Here is a 14,479-nt window from a genome sequence, read left to right as displayed (position 1 = left end):
ACCGATTACGTGTATTCTGTTTGTTCTGTTTCTTTAAATTCTTATTTTTGGTGTATGCCAATCACAGCCACTTGGAGTGGAAATTCCTAAGTAACTAAATATTCTAGAAACATTTGTACCTCTGCAGTTATAAAATGTAATGTTCATAGAAGTCAAAGTATTAGCATATAAGTATTAATTACAAGATTAATTACATCACTGCATAAAGTCACATACCTGACCCTTTGATATGAGGTAAGCTATGATAGGCATGTGTTGAAAAAGCACAGCTAAATGCAGACTGGTGTACCCTTCTCCATCAATAAGAGTTGGATCTGCTCCACATTTTAACAATAATATGACCACAGATAAATGCCCTTGCCTAGAAAGAGAGAGTGCTTTTAATTTTAAAACATTTTCTTATGAAGACACAACAATATTATAATATTATTTCTAATGGAAAAGAAACACTAATACATGTCAAAGTTTAGAATTTACATTTAAATTTCAGAGTGAGAATGAAAGTTAACAGAAGCAAATCTATCTTAATAATGGAACAATAGCAACCAAAATATATTTAATGGTTGTATAGTAGTTCAAACGTAGAGTAAAAATAATTTATTTTTAAAAAATTAAGAAAAAAGGAAAGTAATGTTATGGAACAAACACATAAGAAATTGTTTCAGCTCTAAATTTGATTTTTTTTTTTTAAGTGTCAGCCTACAATGAATAGAAAAGAACAGAATAGAAAAGAATTCAATAGAACAGAATTTTATTGGCCAAGTGTGATTGGACACAAAAGGAATTTGTCTTGGTGCATATGCTCCCAGTGTAAATAAAAGTAAAGATACGTTGTCAAGAATCATAAGATACAACACTTAATGATAGTCCAGGTACAAATAAGCAATCAAATCATATTAGGAACCAGTCACTATAAGTCAAAAGGATACAAGCAACAACCTTGTAATAGCCAAGTCAAATACCAGCTTTATCTAAAAATAGGAGGGTGTGTGAAGCAAAAAAATGTTGCTCTGTTGTTCATTAGACGTTCATTCCAGCCATTCTGAGTAAGATCCAGATGAAGGTGGATCATATCTGGCTGAGACAAAGCTGAAGTGACAAATAGTGGAACCCATAGGACTTCACAACATCCTCTACAGTTTGTGCATTAACTCACTCCTAGCCTAAATATAACTCATATGCCAAGCACCTGAATTTTGATCACATAACCTTGAGATGCTACAACAGTCGTAAGTGTGAAAAATGGTCATAAGTCACTTTTTCCACTGCTATTGTAACTTCGAATGTTTACTAAATGAACTGTTGTAAGTCAAGGACTATTTGCACAATAAGTTACACGTAAAACCTGAGAAATCAATTTAACTGAAAATGGGTAGTCCTCACTTAAATATCATTTGTTCAGCAACCATTTGAACTTACAATGGTTATGACTGATCTTAAATGTTCCAGCCTTTGCAGTAGCCCACATTCTTGTGACTAAAATTTGGGCACTTAGCAAGCCTATCCACACAAACCTCAACTCCACCCATGCATCCATCAGCCCTAGCTCTACCCTTCGGGCTGCCCTCCACTCGACCACAGAACCTACTGCCCCCTGCCATCTCCTATCCACTGTCTTGTTTTTCCTGCTACTGGCCCATGATCCAGGAGCACACCAAGGTGGCATATTCTGATCTGCCAAAGAGAGCTTGCCGGCTCCAGCTGGAGAGGAGGCAGCAAGGGGGATTTGGCGGATTGGCAGAACTGGACAAAGTGGAACGATGAGGGCAAGTTACAGCAAGAACTAAGATGAGCCTAGTTCTGGCAGAGGACATATGCTTGCTCTTGATCCAGCCTTCCGCCTGCAAAGTCTTGCAAAGGGCCACTCGTTTCCAGCACTCTGAAGTCCACAAACAGATTTTCCTATAAAGGAGATTATTTGTAGCTCAGGGTTGAAACGAGAGGTCCTTGGTGCTTTCTGAGTTTACTTGTTTACTTGCAGATTTTTCATTACCTCGACTAGAACATAAGAAGAGCCATGCTGAATCAGGCCAAAGCCCATCGAATCCAGCATTCTGTGTCACACAGTGGCCCACCAATTGTCCATGGGGACCTTGAGCAGAAAGAGAAGGCAAAACCCTCCCTTTCCCTTGACCCCCGACAAATGGTACTCAAGGGAATCCTGCCTGCTTCAACCAACATAGAGGTGGCACATGGACTAGGTAACATCATCAGTGCTAATAGGTTTTGTTCTCAGTTTTCTAATGGCTTGGGTTGGGTCTATTCCATCCCTACCATGTCACTTCTCCCCCCAATCCAGCTCGAGTAGGGAAAGTTTTCCTGATTGGACAACTGTACTCCAATCAATACGTTAGAATCTCTATTTGGACAGCAAACACACATACAAGGTTGTTAAGAGTAAAGACCCATTCTTTAAGAGGAAGTGACCTGCTTGCTAAATATTCCTGATCTCTTTAATAACCTTCTGTAAACAAAAAGAAGCACGGGCCAAAAGCATATTGGACCCTATGGCCTGGAATGCCTTGCCCTTGCAAGTGCCTTCCATATTAAGCTCCCACAAATTGGTAAAAATCATTTTCTTTCAACATACATTCAAGGTGAAGGCTCCTCAGTGCTCTCTGAGCATGGTTGCTAGTTTGCTAGCACTGAGGATCTTAACATTACAGTGATTTTATGTAATGAAACATCTGCAAGAAAACAAGCAAACTCAGAGAGCACCAAGGACCCTTTAATCCAAATCTTTTCCAGGCGTATGTCTGGTGCGTGCTCTGAAGCACATATTAAAAGTTTGTTTGTTTGTTTATTAATTAATTAATTAGATTTGTATGCCGCCCCTCTCCATAGACTCGGGGAGAACTGGAGAACTGGCTTGCAGGATTCAATGAGGAGTACAGGCAAGTTCAGCACCCCCAGAACATATCCTCAGCCCCCCTGCTTGTTCTTGATGCAGCCCTTCTCCAGGAATGGCAGAAGGAAGAAGAGGGCAAAGGTTAGATGTGGGTGGTGATGATTGGCAGGGATAGGTAAGGGCAAGTGAAGCCTAACGACCAGCCTGACAGCAAAATAGTCAACAACAGAAATTCTGGTCCCAATGAGGGTCATCAAGCAAAGACCATCTGTAGTTGGTATGGAAGACAGGAACGTAGGGTAATATTTGGCTTGCAAGATAGCAGCATGAAACCTCGCAGAACATTTGACTAGGTTTTCCTGATGTTCATTTCTTCTTCTGACAGTCTTCTATTTCCCAGCCCCATTATTTTTAATGTTAAAAGTACAGAACTCTAAGTTATCCTAAAGTCCCATTTAAGTAAACCTTTAGTAGTGAAATGAAAGATGCAAACTTTAAAGTCACTGTCACGAAATCAAAACTTCAGTTTGCCCTAATGTTATCACAATAGCACACAGTTGACTGTAATTATTTAAATAATCCAAATAAAGATTTGCTTCATACCTAATTGCCCAATGAAGTGGAGTTGAATTTAAATCTCCACCTAGTTGATCCACTACTGCACCTTTGGAGATAAAATACCTGTGGGATAATAAAGGGATGTTGTTTTATAAATACATGATGAATTTTGTGTGTGTGCACATACAGAGAAATACACAGAGAAATGGAGAGAAACTACACTGTTGACATTTAAAGAAAGTTTTTACATAAGACATATACAGATAATCCTCGCTTACTATTTTTATTTATTTATGAAGTTATGACAATGCAACCAATCCTTGCATTTGCAAACATCACACTGTCCTACAGTCACATGATTACCATTTACATGCTTCCCAACTGCCTTGCAACAAGTGGAGCTAATGGAGAATCTGGAAATTAAATTCCAGATTCAATTAAATCTTAAAATCATAAGTTAGTGGCTCTGGAATTATCAATCCCAGCTGTTGTAACTAAATGAGTATTAACTGTATATTAAGTTTAACTGAATGCTTCTTTTGAACGTGGATATTTCTCTGATTTTTTTATCCACAATATTTTTAGAAATGAAATTATTTAATATTTAATAATACAGTGGTACTTCCACTTAAGAACTTAATTAGTTCCGTGACCAGGTTCTTAAGTAGAAATGTTCTTAAGTAGAAGCAATTTTTCCCATAGGAATCAATGTAAAAGCAAATAATGCATGCAAACCCATTAGGAAAGAAAGAAAAGCTCGGAATTTGGGTGGGAGGAGAAAGAAGAAATTTTTCCGGGCTCGGGTTGTTAAGTAGAAAATGGTTCTTAAGTAGAGGCAAAAAAATCTTCAGCACCCGGTTCTTATCTAGAAATGTTCTTAAGTAGGGGCGTTCTTAAGTAGAGGTACCACTGTATAGTATACTTTCTTTTAAAGCAGTTTTGTTAGCTTTGTAATAAAAAAATCCTTCATTATTAAATATGGGTGCATATCATAGAGAATATTAGAAAAAGCACAAAATAATTTTGACAAATATTTTAAAATGGTAGTCTTAATAGATAGTACAGTTGTTTTGGGTTGCGAAATCCTGGAAGCTTTCAGACTTGGATATTCCCGGATGTGTCAATATGACATCTCTTAAAAAAAATGGAATTTTGAGGAATGTCTAGCCTTGGAGTCTTCTTTTGTTGGGGATGTTACTTGGAACCCTGACATAGTAAGTTCATCCCAGCATAAACAAAAGTTCATGTAAATAACGTGGTTCGTTTGGTACTCATCATATTTAGTACTCATTGCATCTCCTATAATAAATTAATAACAAGCACTGCGGTACCATCATCCTACCAGTTGTTTCCAAAGGATCCCCCCAGCTTGGGTTCTCCCAGCTACAATCCTCAATCAGATAAGGGACTGACTTCTCTGCCTCTTCTTCAATTCTGCCTACCCATTTCTGCCTGATTACCAGCTGCCACTTGCTCTGCTACTATGTCAACTGCAATGTACACAATTGCTGTAGTTCTTTGCATCTGTTTCTAGAATTCTTTATTCTTTAGTCAAGCCCTTCTGTTGCTCACAAAGTCTGATAAATTCATCTACTGACAACTTACTTTACGAGATCCAATCTATTATTGATTGCTGCCCAATGAAGAAGTGTCACATTTTCTTTGTCTGGCTGCCTTACATCATATCCTGCTTCTACCAATTCTCGACATCGCTCCAAGAGACCATACCTGAAATAAAAACAAGAATTTAGATGGTTATAAAAAAACACTGGATGTTTATGTCTCTACTATAACACTGGTTGGAATGTAGTTTTAGATGGTGTTGTGACAGGATATTATATGTATTATTTTTTTACTGAGGTTTAGCATAATTAGTTCTCATAACAAAATTAGCTTGGTGTAGTGATTAAAGGCACTGGAATACAAACAAAACATCAATGAATTTGACCCTTGCCCTACACATGGAATCAGTTAAATTATTTTGCAATGGTAAACCACTTCCAAAAAAGATTCATGTATGGTAAACCACTGGCAAAAAAAATAATAATGTAGTGTCCACATATTCGTCCATTTAGTATCAGGAATCAAAATTGACTCAAAGGGACAAAAATAAAGAAAAGATCGTCATAGACATCCCTGCCTAAAAATGCTTGAGATGTTGTATATAGTGACATAATATATGTTGCTTGATTATTTTTAAAAATATTAAAACTAAAGGAAGCAAGAATAAATATTCCAAACTCAAAAGTTGAGAACAATATTCTGACTTTCAGAAGTACCACAATTTTCAAAAATTCATTGGTAAGTTTAAGTAAGACACAATATGATTTTAGTTTGGCCTTAGTGCATCTTATAAAATAGGCTGTGCTGTGTTAGAGCTATTAATTGCCAGAGGTTCAGGAACATGTAAGTTTCAGAAGAACAGTACATTAAAATTTATTTGTTACAGAACACTCCAGATTTTCTGAAATGAGGTCACACATTTCTATCTGGCAAGTTACACTAATTATTGGTCATACCATTATGCTAAATCTATTAAATAGTTTCCTGCTTTATATTTAAGAGGTGGTAGAACCAGTCTGACCTTATTTATGCTTTGAAGATAATCAAGGCCAGGTCTGGTTAGTAACTGAATGGAAGAACATCAGAGAAAAACAGCCTTATAAGCTACAGTGTGAAAATAAATTTTAAAAGTTCCTAGAAAGGAAATGGCTAATTACACCTGCATCATTTTGCCAAAAAAATGTACATGTATAGGTCCATGAAATCACACTGAGCTCTAGTTGAAACTCCTGCTATTATCTTATTTGTACCTTTAAATGACTTTAGTATTCAACTACTTAGCTAACTATTCATTTAAATTTCATGAAAGTTCTACATGCTTCTCTCTATAAGTAAAAAAAGACTGGCATTAGCATTTATAATTAGCTAACCCATTTTTTTCAAACAACTGAAATTAAAATATTGATCGAATATTTAACATGTCTGAATGAAAGTTTTTAAAAAAGTTATACACTTTGTCATTCCAAATCATGGTGAATATATTATTATGCAAACTACATCTGTACAAAAACTTCATCATGGTTTATAACCACAATGGAAGGATTTCTATAAAAAAGAAAAACAAAACAAATCACATTATGATTCAGTGTGATCTCTGAGTTCACCACAGGTAAATACTATTTTTTCCTCATAAAGTCCTGAAAAAAGAGCTTGGAATGTGTGTGAAAAGCGACAACTTATTTTTCTGCAATATATAGACCCTTTTCCAGCTTTAGAAATCATTCATTGTTGAGAGGGATTACAATAGCATACATGCCAATAAGAAATAAAGGAAAGAGAAATTTATTATATAACATATAATTATATATGTTAACATATAATTATAACAGAACTGCATTTGCCCAAGATTAGAAAAAAAGAGAAAACTTCTCGAATGCAATGATTATTTAAAAAGTGCTAGAATGTGCAGAGATGAGTAAACATATGATGGAATTGAGAGAGAAAGAGAGGAAACAATGAAATACAAAATAGTATAGTATGGAATAGATGGTATGATTGGGTTGAAAAGAAAAGTAAAATTAATGTGTAAAGTAATATAAAATGATGTAACAAAATTAACCAAATATAAATAGATGTAATATAATATATAACATGTATAAAATTGTACATAGAAATAAGAATGTTTAAATTAAAAATAATAGCCTTAGATATGGAAAATGTAGAATGAAGAAAAAACCTCCGATCACGACAAACTCTATTAGTGAAACTATGCTTGGTCTTTTTAATGTGAAAAAAATTCAATAAAAAACTTTTTTTAAAAAAAGAAATCATTCATAGTTATAGTCTCTGCTAACAGCCTCTTTTATATGCATACACTTTCCTATAAAATATATTTTGGCTAATATTTTATTCCTTTTTATAATTATGGTATAAGAATAAACGTGATTGTTCAAGAAACCTACTGGGCTGCTTTGACAATGTCAAAATTACTGTAATCCTCCATAAAAGGCAGCATCTCATGTTCTTTTGATAGTTCTTTATCTTCATATGAACTAGGCCAATTATGGCCATGCTGACGAAAGGACCCATGGCTGTGACTTGAACACTGTAAATTAAAATGAATACATTAATATATTTCTTGATCAAAAATTTAGGGCAGTACAATCGTATTTTTCCAAGTAGTGAGGAAAGTACTTTTTGGTACTTTGGGACATATCACTTTGTTATTGAATGCCAACCGTAAATGAAAAAAAACCCCTACCACAAAGAAAACTCTGGATTCAATTAAGTTCTAATAGAATATCCTTATTTTCCCATTTACAACACTCCTGGGAAAAGAATGTGAACAAAGTGTAGGTGGAGGCACAAAAGCAGATCAATGGGAATTCCAAAAATAATAACATAATGGGATAATGGAAAAAATTACCATATTGAACTTAACAGCATGGTTCAAGTCTGAATTAATGGCTAATTTTACTTCACAATAATGGCCAACAATATATGAAATGTTATATATTTTCCTCTCAATTATGGATTTGAAAAAAATTACTTTTCTGATCGTAATGTTAATTTTGTGGAAATACCCCTACTGTATTGCACATACCACCAAAGCAACAATGATTTTGCAATTGCAAAAATGAGAACCACCGGATCCCGTGCTGGTTTGCTAACAAACAAACTAATTTTGAGGATCGACAAATAGGAACTTGCTCAATAAGGTAGGAGGAAACTGAATTGAAATCAGTCAGACTGTCCTTTGAAGGGTGCTGTAAGGCAGTGTTTCCCAACCAGTGTGCCGCGGCACACTAGTGTGCCACGAGACCTGGTCAGGTGTGCCGCGAAGAAGGAAGCTCAGTTTCTGGTCTCGCAACTTTTTGCTGAGAGTGCGAAGAGCAAAAAGTTGTGAGACCGGAAGCTGAGCTTCGTTGTTTGCGCCTTCCAAGTTTTCCAGCAGCTGCAGCGCCCCGCCCGGCTGGAGCTTCCCTGGCGGCGGCAGGTGTGCTTTGGGGCCCGGTGGGAGGGCGGCGGCAGTGGGAGGGCGGCGGCGGCAGCGGCACTGGGCAGTAGCTGCTGGGTGGCGGCAGGGTGGTCGGCTGCGAGCCAGAACTCCAGGACAGAGGCACCGACACTGGCGGCTGTACACCGTACATGCTGGCATTGTGTGGCTGGCACTTGCCTGCTGGTTGGGCCGGGACGGAGGCTCCAGCCCCACGCCCATGCCCATGCCCAGCGCAACACCAGCATGTACGGTGTCTAGCAACACATCCAGCTGCCGCCGTCGGTGCCTCTGTTACGGAGCTCCGCCTCATAGCTAACCACCCTGTCGCCGCCCCAAGGCTACTGCCCAATGCCGTTGCTGCAACTTTTTGCTGAGAGTGCGAAGAGCAAAAAGTTGTGAGACAGGAAGCTGAGCTTCCTTCTTTCCGCCTTCCAAGTTTTCCAGCAGCTGCACCGCCCCGCCCGGCTGGAGCTTCCCTGGCGGAGGCAGCAGGTGAGCTTTGGGGCGTGGTGGGAGGGCGGCGGCAGCGGGAGGGCGGTGGCAGCAGCGGCACCGGGCAGTAGCTGCTGGGTGGCGGCAGGGTGGTCGGCTGAGAGCCAGAACTCCAGGACAGAGGCACCGACGGCGGCGGCTGGACATGTTGCTGTACGCCGTACATGCTGGCATTGTGTGGCTGGCACTTGCCTGTTGGCTGGGCCGGGATGGAGGCTCCAGCCCCACGCCCAGCGCAGCACCAGCATGTACGGCGTCTAGCAACACGTCCAGCCGCCGTCGTCGGTGCCTGTTACGGAGCTCCGCCTCACAGCTGACCACCCTGCTGCCGCCCCATGGCTACTGCCCAATGCTGTTGCTGCGGCATGGTGTACGAGAAAGAGAGAGAGAAAGAAAGAGAGAGATATCAAGAGAAAGAGATAGCAAGAGAGGGAGAGAGAGAAAGAGAGGGAGAGAAAGGGGGAGAGAGAAAGAAAGAGAAAGCAAAAAAGAGAGAGAGAAAGAGAGAGATAGCAAGAGAGGGGGGGAGAGAGAGCGGGGAGAGAAAAAGAGAGAAAGACAGCAAGAGAGAGAGAGAAAGCAAGAGAGAGAGAAAGAGGGGGGAAGGAGGGTGAGGGAAAGACATAGAGGGAGGGAAGGAGGGAGAGAGAAAGAGAGCAAAAAAGAGAGGAAGGAAGGGAGAAACAAAGAGGGATGGAGAGAGAGAGGGAAAGAAAGAGGAAGGAAGGAAGAGAGAGAAAGAGGGAGAGAGAGAGAAATAGAGCGAAAGGGAGGAAGAGAGAGTTTTTGTCCAAACGTTTTTTAGCCCCCCCTCCAAGGCTCAATGTTCCCCAGGATTTTGTAAATGTGAATAATGTGCTGTGGCTCAAAAAAGGTAGGGAAACACTGCTGTAAGGAACCTAAGTAAATGAATTACTTTTGGAGTGCACCTGCCTTAGGATGAAACGTGTAAGTGACAATTGCATGATATTAGGCCCCAAACAAAGTGAGCAATTTAGTCTTGTTTGATGCACTATTCAAGATGTGATGTTGAGCATTTTAATTATTCTTTACAACAGGTAAGGTATACAGTACTTCATTAGATAGTTACCTGAAATGACAAACTGGTGCCTTGAGAGCATCTCAAAATAAATAATGTTTAAGGCATGGATATGACTGACAATTTTTTAAAAAAACTTTTACTAAATAACTTTTCCTTTGTCCTATTAGATGATAAAAAGATTATTATGCACATTATTTTGAAAGGCATAGGGACCAATTTCCCACTTTGGTGTTTAATTTAATACCAGGATATTTTCATATCAAAGTGGGAGCCATTCTTTTCCCTAGAAACACTTTTATAGAGACTTGGCCTCAGAAAACAATTCCTGCCTGTGCTAGCAAAAATAATTCATGGAAATAATTATTGGAAACAGTTAGATAAATACTACTAAGTTAGATAACTTTCATTTTTTTAAAGATAACACTACCCTTCATAGTTTTATTTATTTATTCCATTTTTATGCCGCCCTTCTCCTTAGACTCAGGGCAACTTACAACATGTTAGCAATAGTACTTTTTAACAGAGCCAGCATATTGCCCCCACAATCCAGCTCCTCATTTTACCCACCTTGGAAGGATGGAAGGCCGAGTCAACCTTGAGCCGGTGATAAGATTTGAACCGCTGACCTACAGATCTACAGTCAGCTTCAATGGCCTGCAGTACAGCACTCTACCTGCTGTGCCACCCCGGCTTCATAGTTGCATTTGACATATTCTCAATCACGGCAAGAAGAAATAATTTTTTCAAACATTATATTAAAATACTCATTGTTTAAAATACTCATTTGTTTTAAGATTCCAGTATGGTAATCAAAAGATCTTGCAGACTTAGTAGAGTCTTCAGGTCTCAGTAACTGTACATAGAAAACATTTGCACTGAAAACCCACCAATGATTTCTGTCTATGTTGTGCTGGCTTTTCTACCTGCTGATATTCTGTCAAATCCTGTAAATAGCGTGTAGTCAGGAAAGCTGAAATCACAGCTCTCTGTGGGGAGGCATATAGGTAGTCTAGAGCAGTGTTTCCCAACCTTAGCAACTTTAAGATATCTGGACTTTAAGTCCCAGAATTCTCCAGCCAGCATTTGCTGGGTGGGGAATTCTGGGAGTTGAAGTCCAAATATCTTCAAGTTGCCCAGGCTGGGAAACACTGGTCTAGAGAGCTCTCATGAAATTGGATTTGGGACCACATGTAAAGCCTTCCTCTCTTGAGATCTCCAAAGGTGCTTTTTCGAAAGGCAACTGGACTGTCTTTGTTTTTGCTTGAAGATATTTTACCTTCTCATCGCCTTCCCAGTAGCCCTTTGAAAAAGTTTCCTTTGGGACAAACCATCCCCTGGATGACTTGAGAATCTCCCCAGACATCTTTTGTGAGATGCCTGTGCTGGAGACATTGGGGCAAGCAAGCAGGTCATAAGAACTTCGTTAATCCAGAGTCGCTGCGATGCAAGTGATATCCCAAAGCAGTTTCTCCTACATGAACCTGAGCACAATTATCTCTCTGATATCTCATATTAGGTTTAGGTTTATTGGATTTATATGCCGCCCCTCTCCGCAAACTCTTTTCTTCCACTCATATATCTCTATATCTTTTTCTTCCACTCATATATCTCTATATCTACTCCTCTATCCTCCATTGATGTATTGTACTTTATTCTTATATCTTCACTTCTTTCTTTCCTTCTTTCTTTCTTTCCTCCTTTCTTTCCTCTCTTTTATATATATCACCACATGGTTAATCTCATTAACCTTCGTTATGTATTGGACTAACTAACTAACCAACTAACTAATTAAATAAATAAATAAATAAATAAATAAATAAATAACTGACAGCACCTATTTTAATCCTTCCTTTCTCATTCGGAGATTTAAATGAACTTTCCTGGACTAAGTACGGAGATGATGATGATTATGATGGAGAAGAAGAGAAAGGAGAAGGAGAAGATGGGTAGGAGTAACAAAGTTGTGTCCTTCTGCCTCTAACAGCTGTAGCTGGCCATCCTTCTACTACAACCCTCCTACTACAAAACAAAGCTGGGGAAAAGCCACGAGATGATCAAACTCAATGGCCGAATTCGACTTTGGGGAAGAATCGTATTCAACCGCCTGGCCCAAACGCCTTCGAGGATCACGTGGGAACCAGCGGAACTGAATCGCGGCGAATAACCCTGCCTGGTCTTTTAGGCCTCTTCCTCGGGCTCTCCTTCATCTCGCCTTCCGGCCGTTTGTTGCTTACCTCCCGGCTAGCGCCCTCCATGGTCAGCGGTCCAGAGCCTCCGCTCGGCCGCCGGTCCCAGGAGTTTCCTGGTACGACTTCCTGGTTACCGCCGAAACACACATACACACACCTCGGTCCGGCCCCTCAAAAGAGAAAAGGAGGCGGCTTCGGTGACGCCCACAGGAGCCGGGAGCCCCAACCGGTTCCCTGGCGGCCTGGAGGTGGCTTGCAGCCGGTGGCCGGAGCGAGGCCGCCTTCCTCGGCGCCCCTCCTTCCACGGAACGGCTTCCAGAGCTTCGGATCAACGTTGGCAGAGGATGAACGTTGCAGTGTAATGATACTCACGCTTCCCTCAGAGCGGGAAGCAGAGTCGTAACTGTGACGAACTTTTAAAGATTTATTTTATTTTATTTATGTATTTGTTTTGTCAAGTAAGTATTGGTAGTATACAAAGATATAACAATGTTTATATTCATGATGCTAGTAAGAGAGAAACATTAGGACAGGGTATGGAAGGCACACTGATACACTTATGTACGTCCCTCACTGACCTCTTAGGAATCAGAAGTCAACAGTGTATAGTCTTAGGGTAAAGTTTTGGAGGTTAGGTGATGAGTTCCATGCATTAACTACTCTGTTACCAAAGTCGTATTTCCTGCAGTCGAGGTTAGAGCGGTTTACTTTAAGTTTGTATGGTTGTGTGCTCATGTGTTGTTGTGGTTGAAGCTGAAGTAGTCGTTGACAGGAAGGACATAGCAGATGATTTGCTTAGGTCGTGTTTAAGGCAACCTAGTTCTAAGCTTTCTAAACCTAGGATTGTAAGTCTAGTTGCATAGAGTATTCTTTTGCCCAGAAGCCGAGAGGGAAAGAGTGAGAGGGAAGGAGAGAGAGAGGAAGAGAGGAAGAGAGAGAAACAGATAGAAAAGAGAGAGGAAGGAAAAGAGAAAGAAAAAGAATGGGAGTAAGGAAGAGAGAAAGAAAATCAAAATCTAGTTTGAAACTAGCTCAACTATTTAAGTGGCATTTTGATATTGATAGAGTTTCCCTATTATGAGCTCACTGTTATAAACACACAGTACAGTATTTTATTTTGAAATTCTCTGAGGCAAAACAGGGTGGGTTTTTTATTTGTTTGTTTGTTTGTTTGTTTGTTTATTTATTATTTCTGTGCCGCCCAGTCCCAAAGGGACTGCCGCTCAGACACTATACTTTTCCGCCCACCCCCCCAAAAAAAAAATTAGAGGGAACACAGGGCGTGGCCATGGTGAATATTTGACACAGGCTCAAGGTGTGTTTCCCCCCTTTCTTTCCACAGTTCTTTACTATAACCATTTTCCTATCTCTTTTACAAGATATTACTGGCAAACATTATTTATTTATTTATTCATTCATTCATTCATTTATTCATTGGATTTATATGCCACCCCTGTCCGAAGACTTAGGGCGGCTTACAACATATAAAAGAACAATAGAAGCATCCTAAATCCAAATTTAAAATTAAACTAAGTAATCTAAAACCCCAATTCCTTAAAAACCAATTCCTTAAAAACCAATTATTATTAAATTAATAATAAAACCACAATAACGTAAATAACATGATGATTCAAGATATAACAGCAGAGGTAAATTTCCAGGATATTAAATAGAAATGACTGTCAATTATAGGTTGTTGATTGTAATTTAAATGGACTTACAGTATGTAAAAAAAAATTCTGGCATTAAACTCTACCATTAACAGGATGTTGCTTGTTTTCTATCCTGGGCACTTTCTTGAGGCCACATAATTGTAATCCATTCCAATCCAGTCCTCCAGAGCTTTGCTGACCAAAAACTGGCTACGCAGAGGCTCCTGCGTGGCCCATTTTGTTCTACCCTGCCTCCTGCAGCACTCTGACAGCCAAAAATGGGCCACATGCGCCCCCCCCTGCAGCCTGTTTTGGCCGGCAGAGGCACAGTGGGCAGTCTTTTGATGTTAACAGGCTAGCCCTGTGGTCCTGATTTGAGTACCTGATGGGCTTGTGTTTGATACCCGATGTAAGCCATTCAGAGTCACAATTAGATGGGTGCCATATAAATTTAGTAAATATATAAAGACTCATTTTTGTTATCAGCAGCACTAGTTTTCACATTGTCACACGCAGTGCGACAGTTTAATGCAGTTCTTATCTTCTCCCCCCAGGCAAAGTTGGCTCTTCTATGACATGTGGACTTCAATTCCCAGAATCTCTGAGCTAGCATGATTGGCTCAGGAATTCTGGGAGTTGAAGTCTACGAGTCATAGAAGAGCCAACTTTGCCTACACCTGAACTAATCTATTTTAA

The 14,479-nt window shown here is 39.7% G+C and overlaps 1 protein-coding gene across 1 annotated transcript in view; it reads right to left on the bottom strand.

Moving 5' to 3' along the window:
- ZDHHC13 (zinc finger DHHC-type palmitoyltransferase 13) overlaps positions 1-12,512 on the bottom strand; it is a 38,510-nt gene extending 25,998 nt beyond the window's left edge. Inside the window, exons 1-5 of the mRNA XM_070761647.1 lie at positions 12,177-12,512; positions 7,372-7,514; positions 5,012-5,134; positions 3,452-3,529; positions 217-361 (exon numbers count right to left, since the gene is read on the bottom strand). Of these exons, the coding sequence (XP_070617748.1) occupies positions 217-361; positions 3,452-3,529; positions 5,012-5,134; positions 7,372-7,514; positions 12,177-12,197 (510 nt within the window). The 5' untranslated portion in view covers positions 12,198-12,512. The remainder of the gene's footprint in view (positions 1-216; positions 362-3,451; positions 3,530-5,011; positions 5,135-7,371; positions 7,515-12,176) is intronic.
- Between the last annotated feature and the right edge of the window lie 1,967 nt (positions 12,513-14,479).

This window comes from Erythrolamprus reginae, chromosome 1 (assembly GCF_031021105.1).
Source record: "Erythrolamprus reginae isolate rEryReg1 chromosome 1, rEryReg1.hap1, whole genome shotgun sequence".
NCBI classification, from domain to species: domain Eukaryota; kingdom Metazoa; phylum Chordata; class Lepidosauria; order Squamata; family Dipsadidae; genus Erythrolamprus; species Erythrolamprus reginae.
Note: the sequence above shows the minus strand (reverse complement) of the source record. Positions and strands in the feature narration are given on the sequence as shown.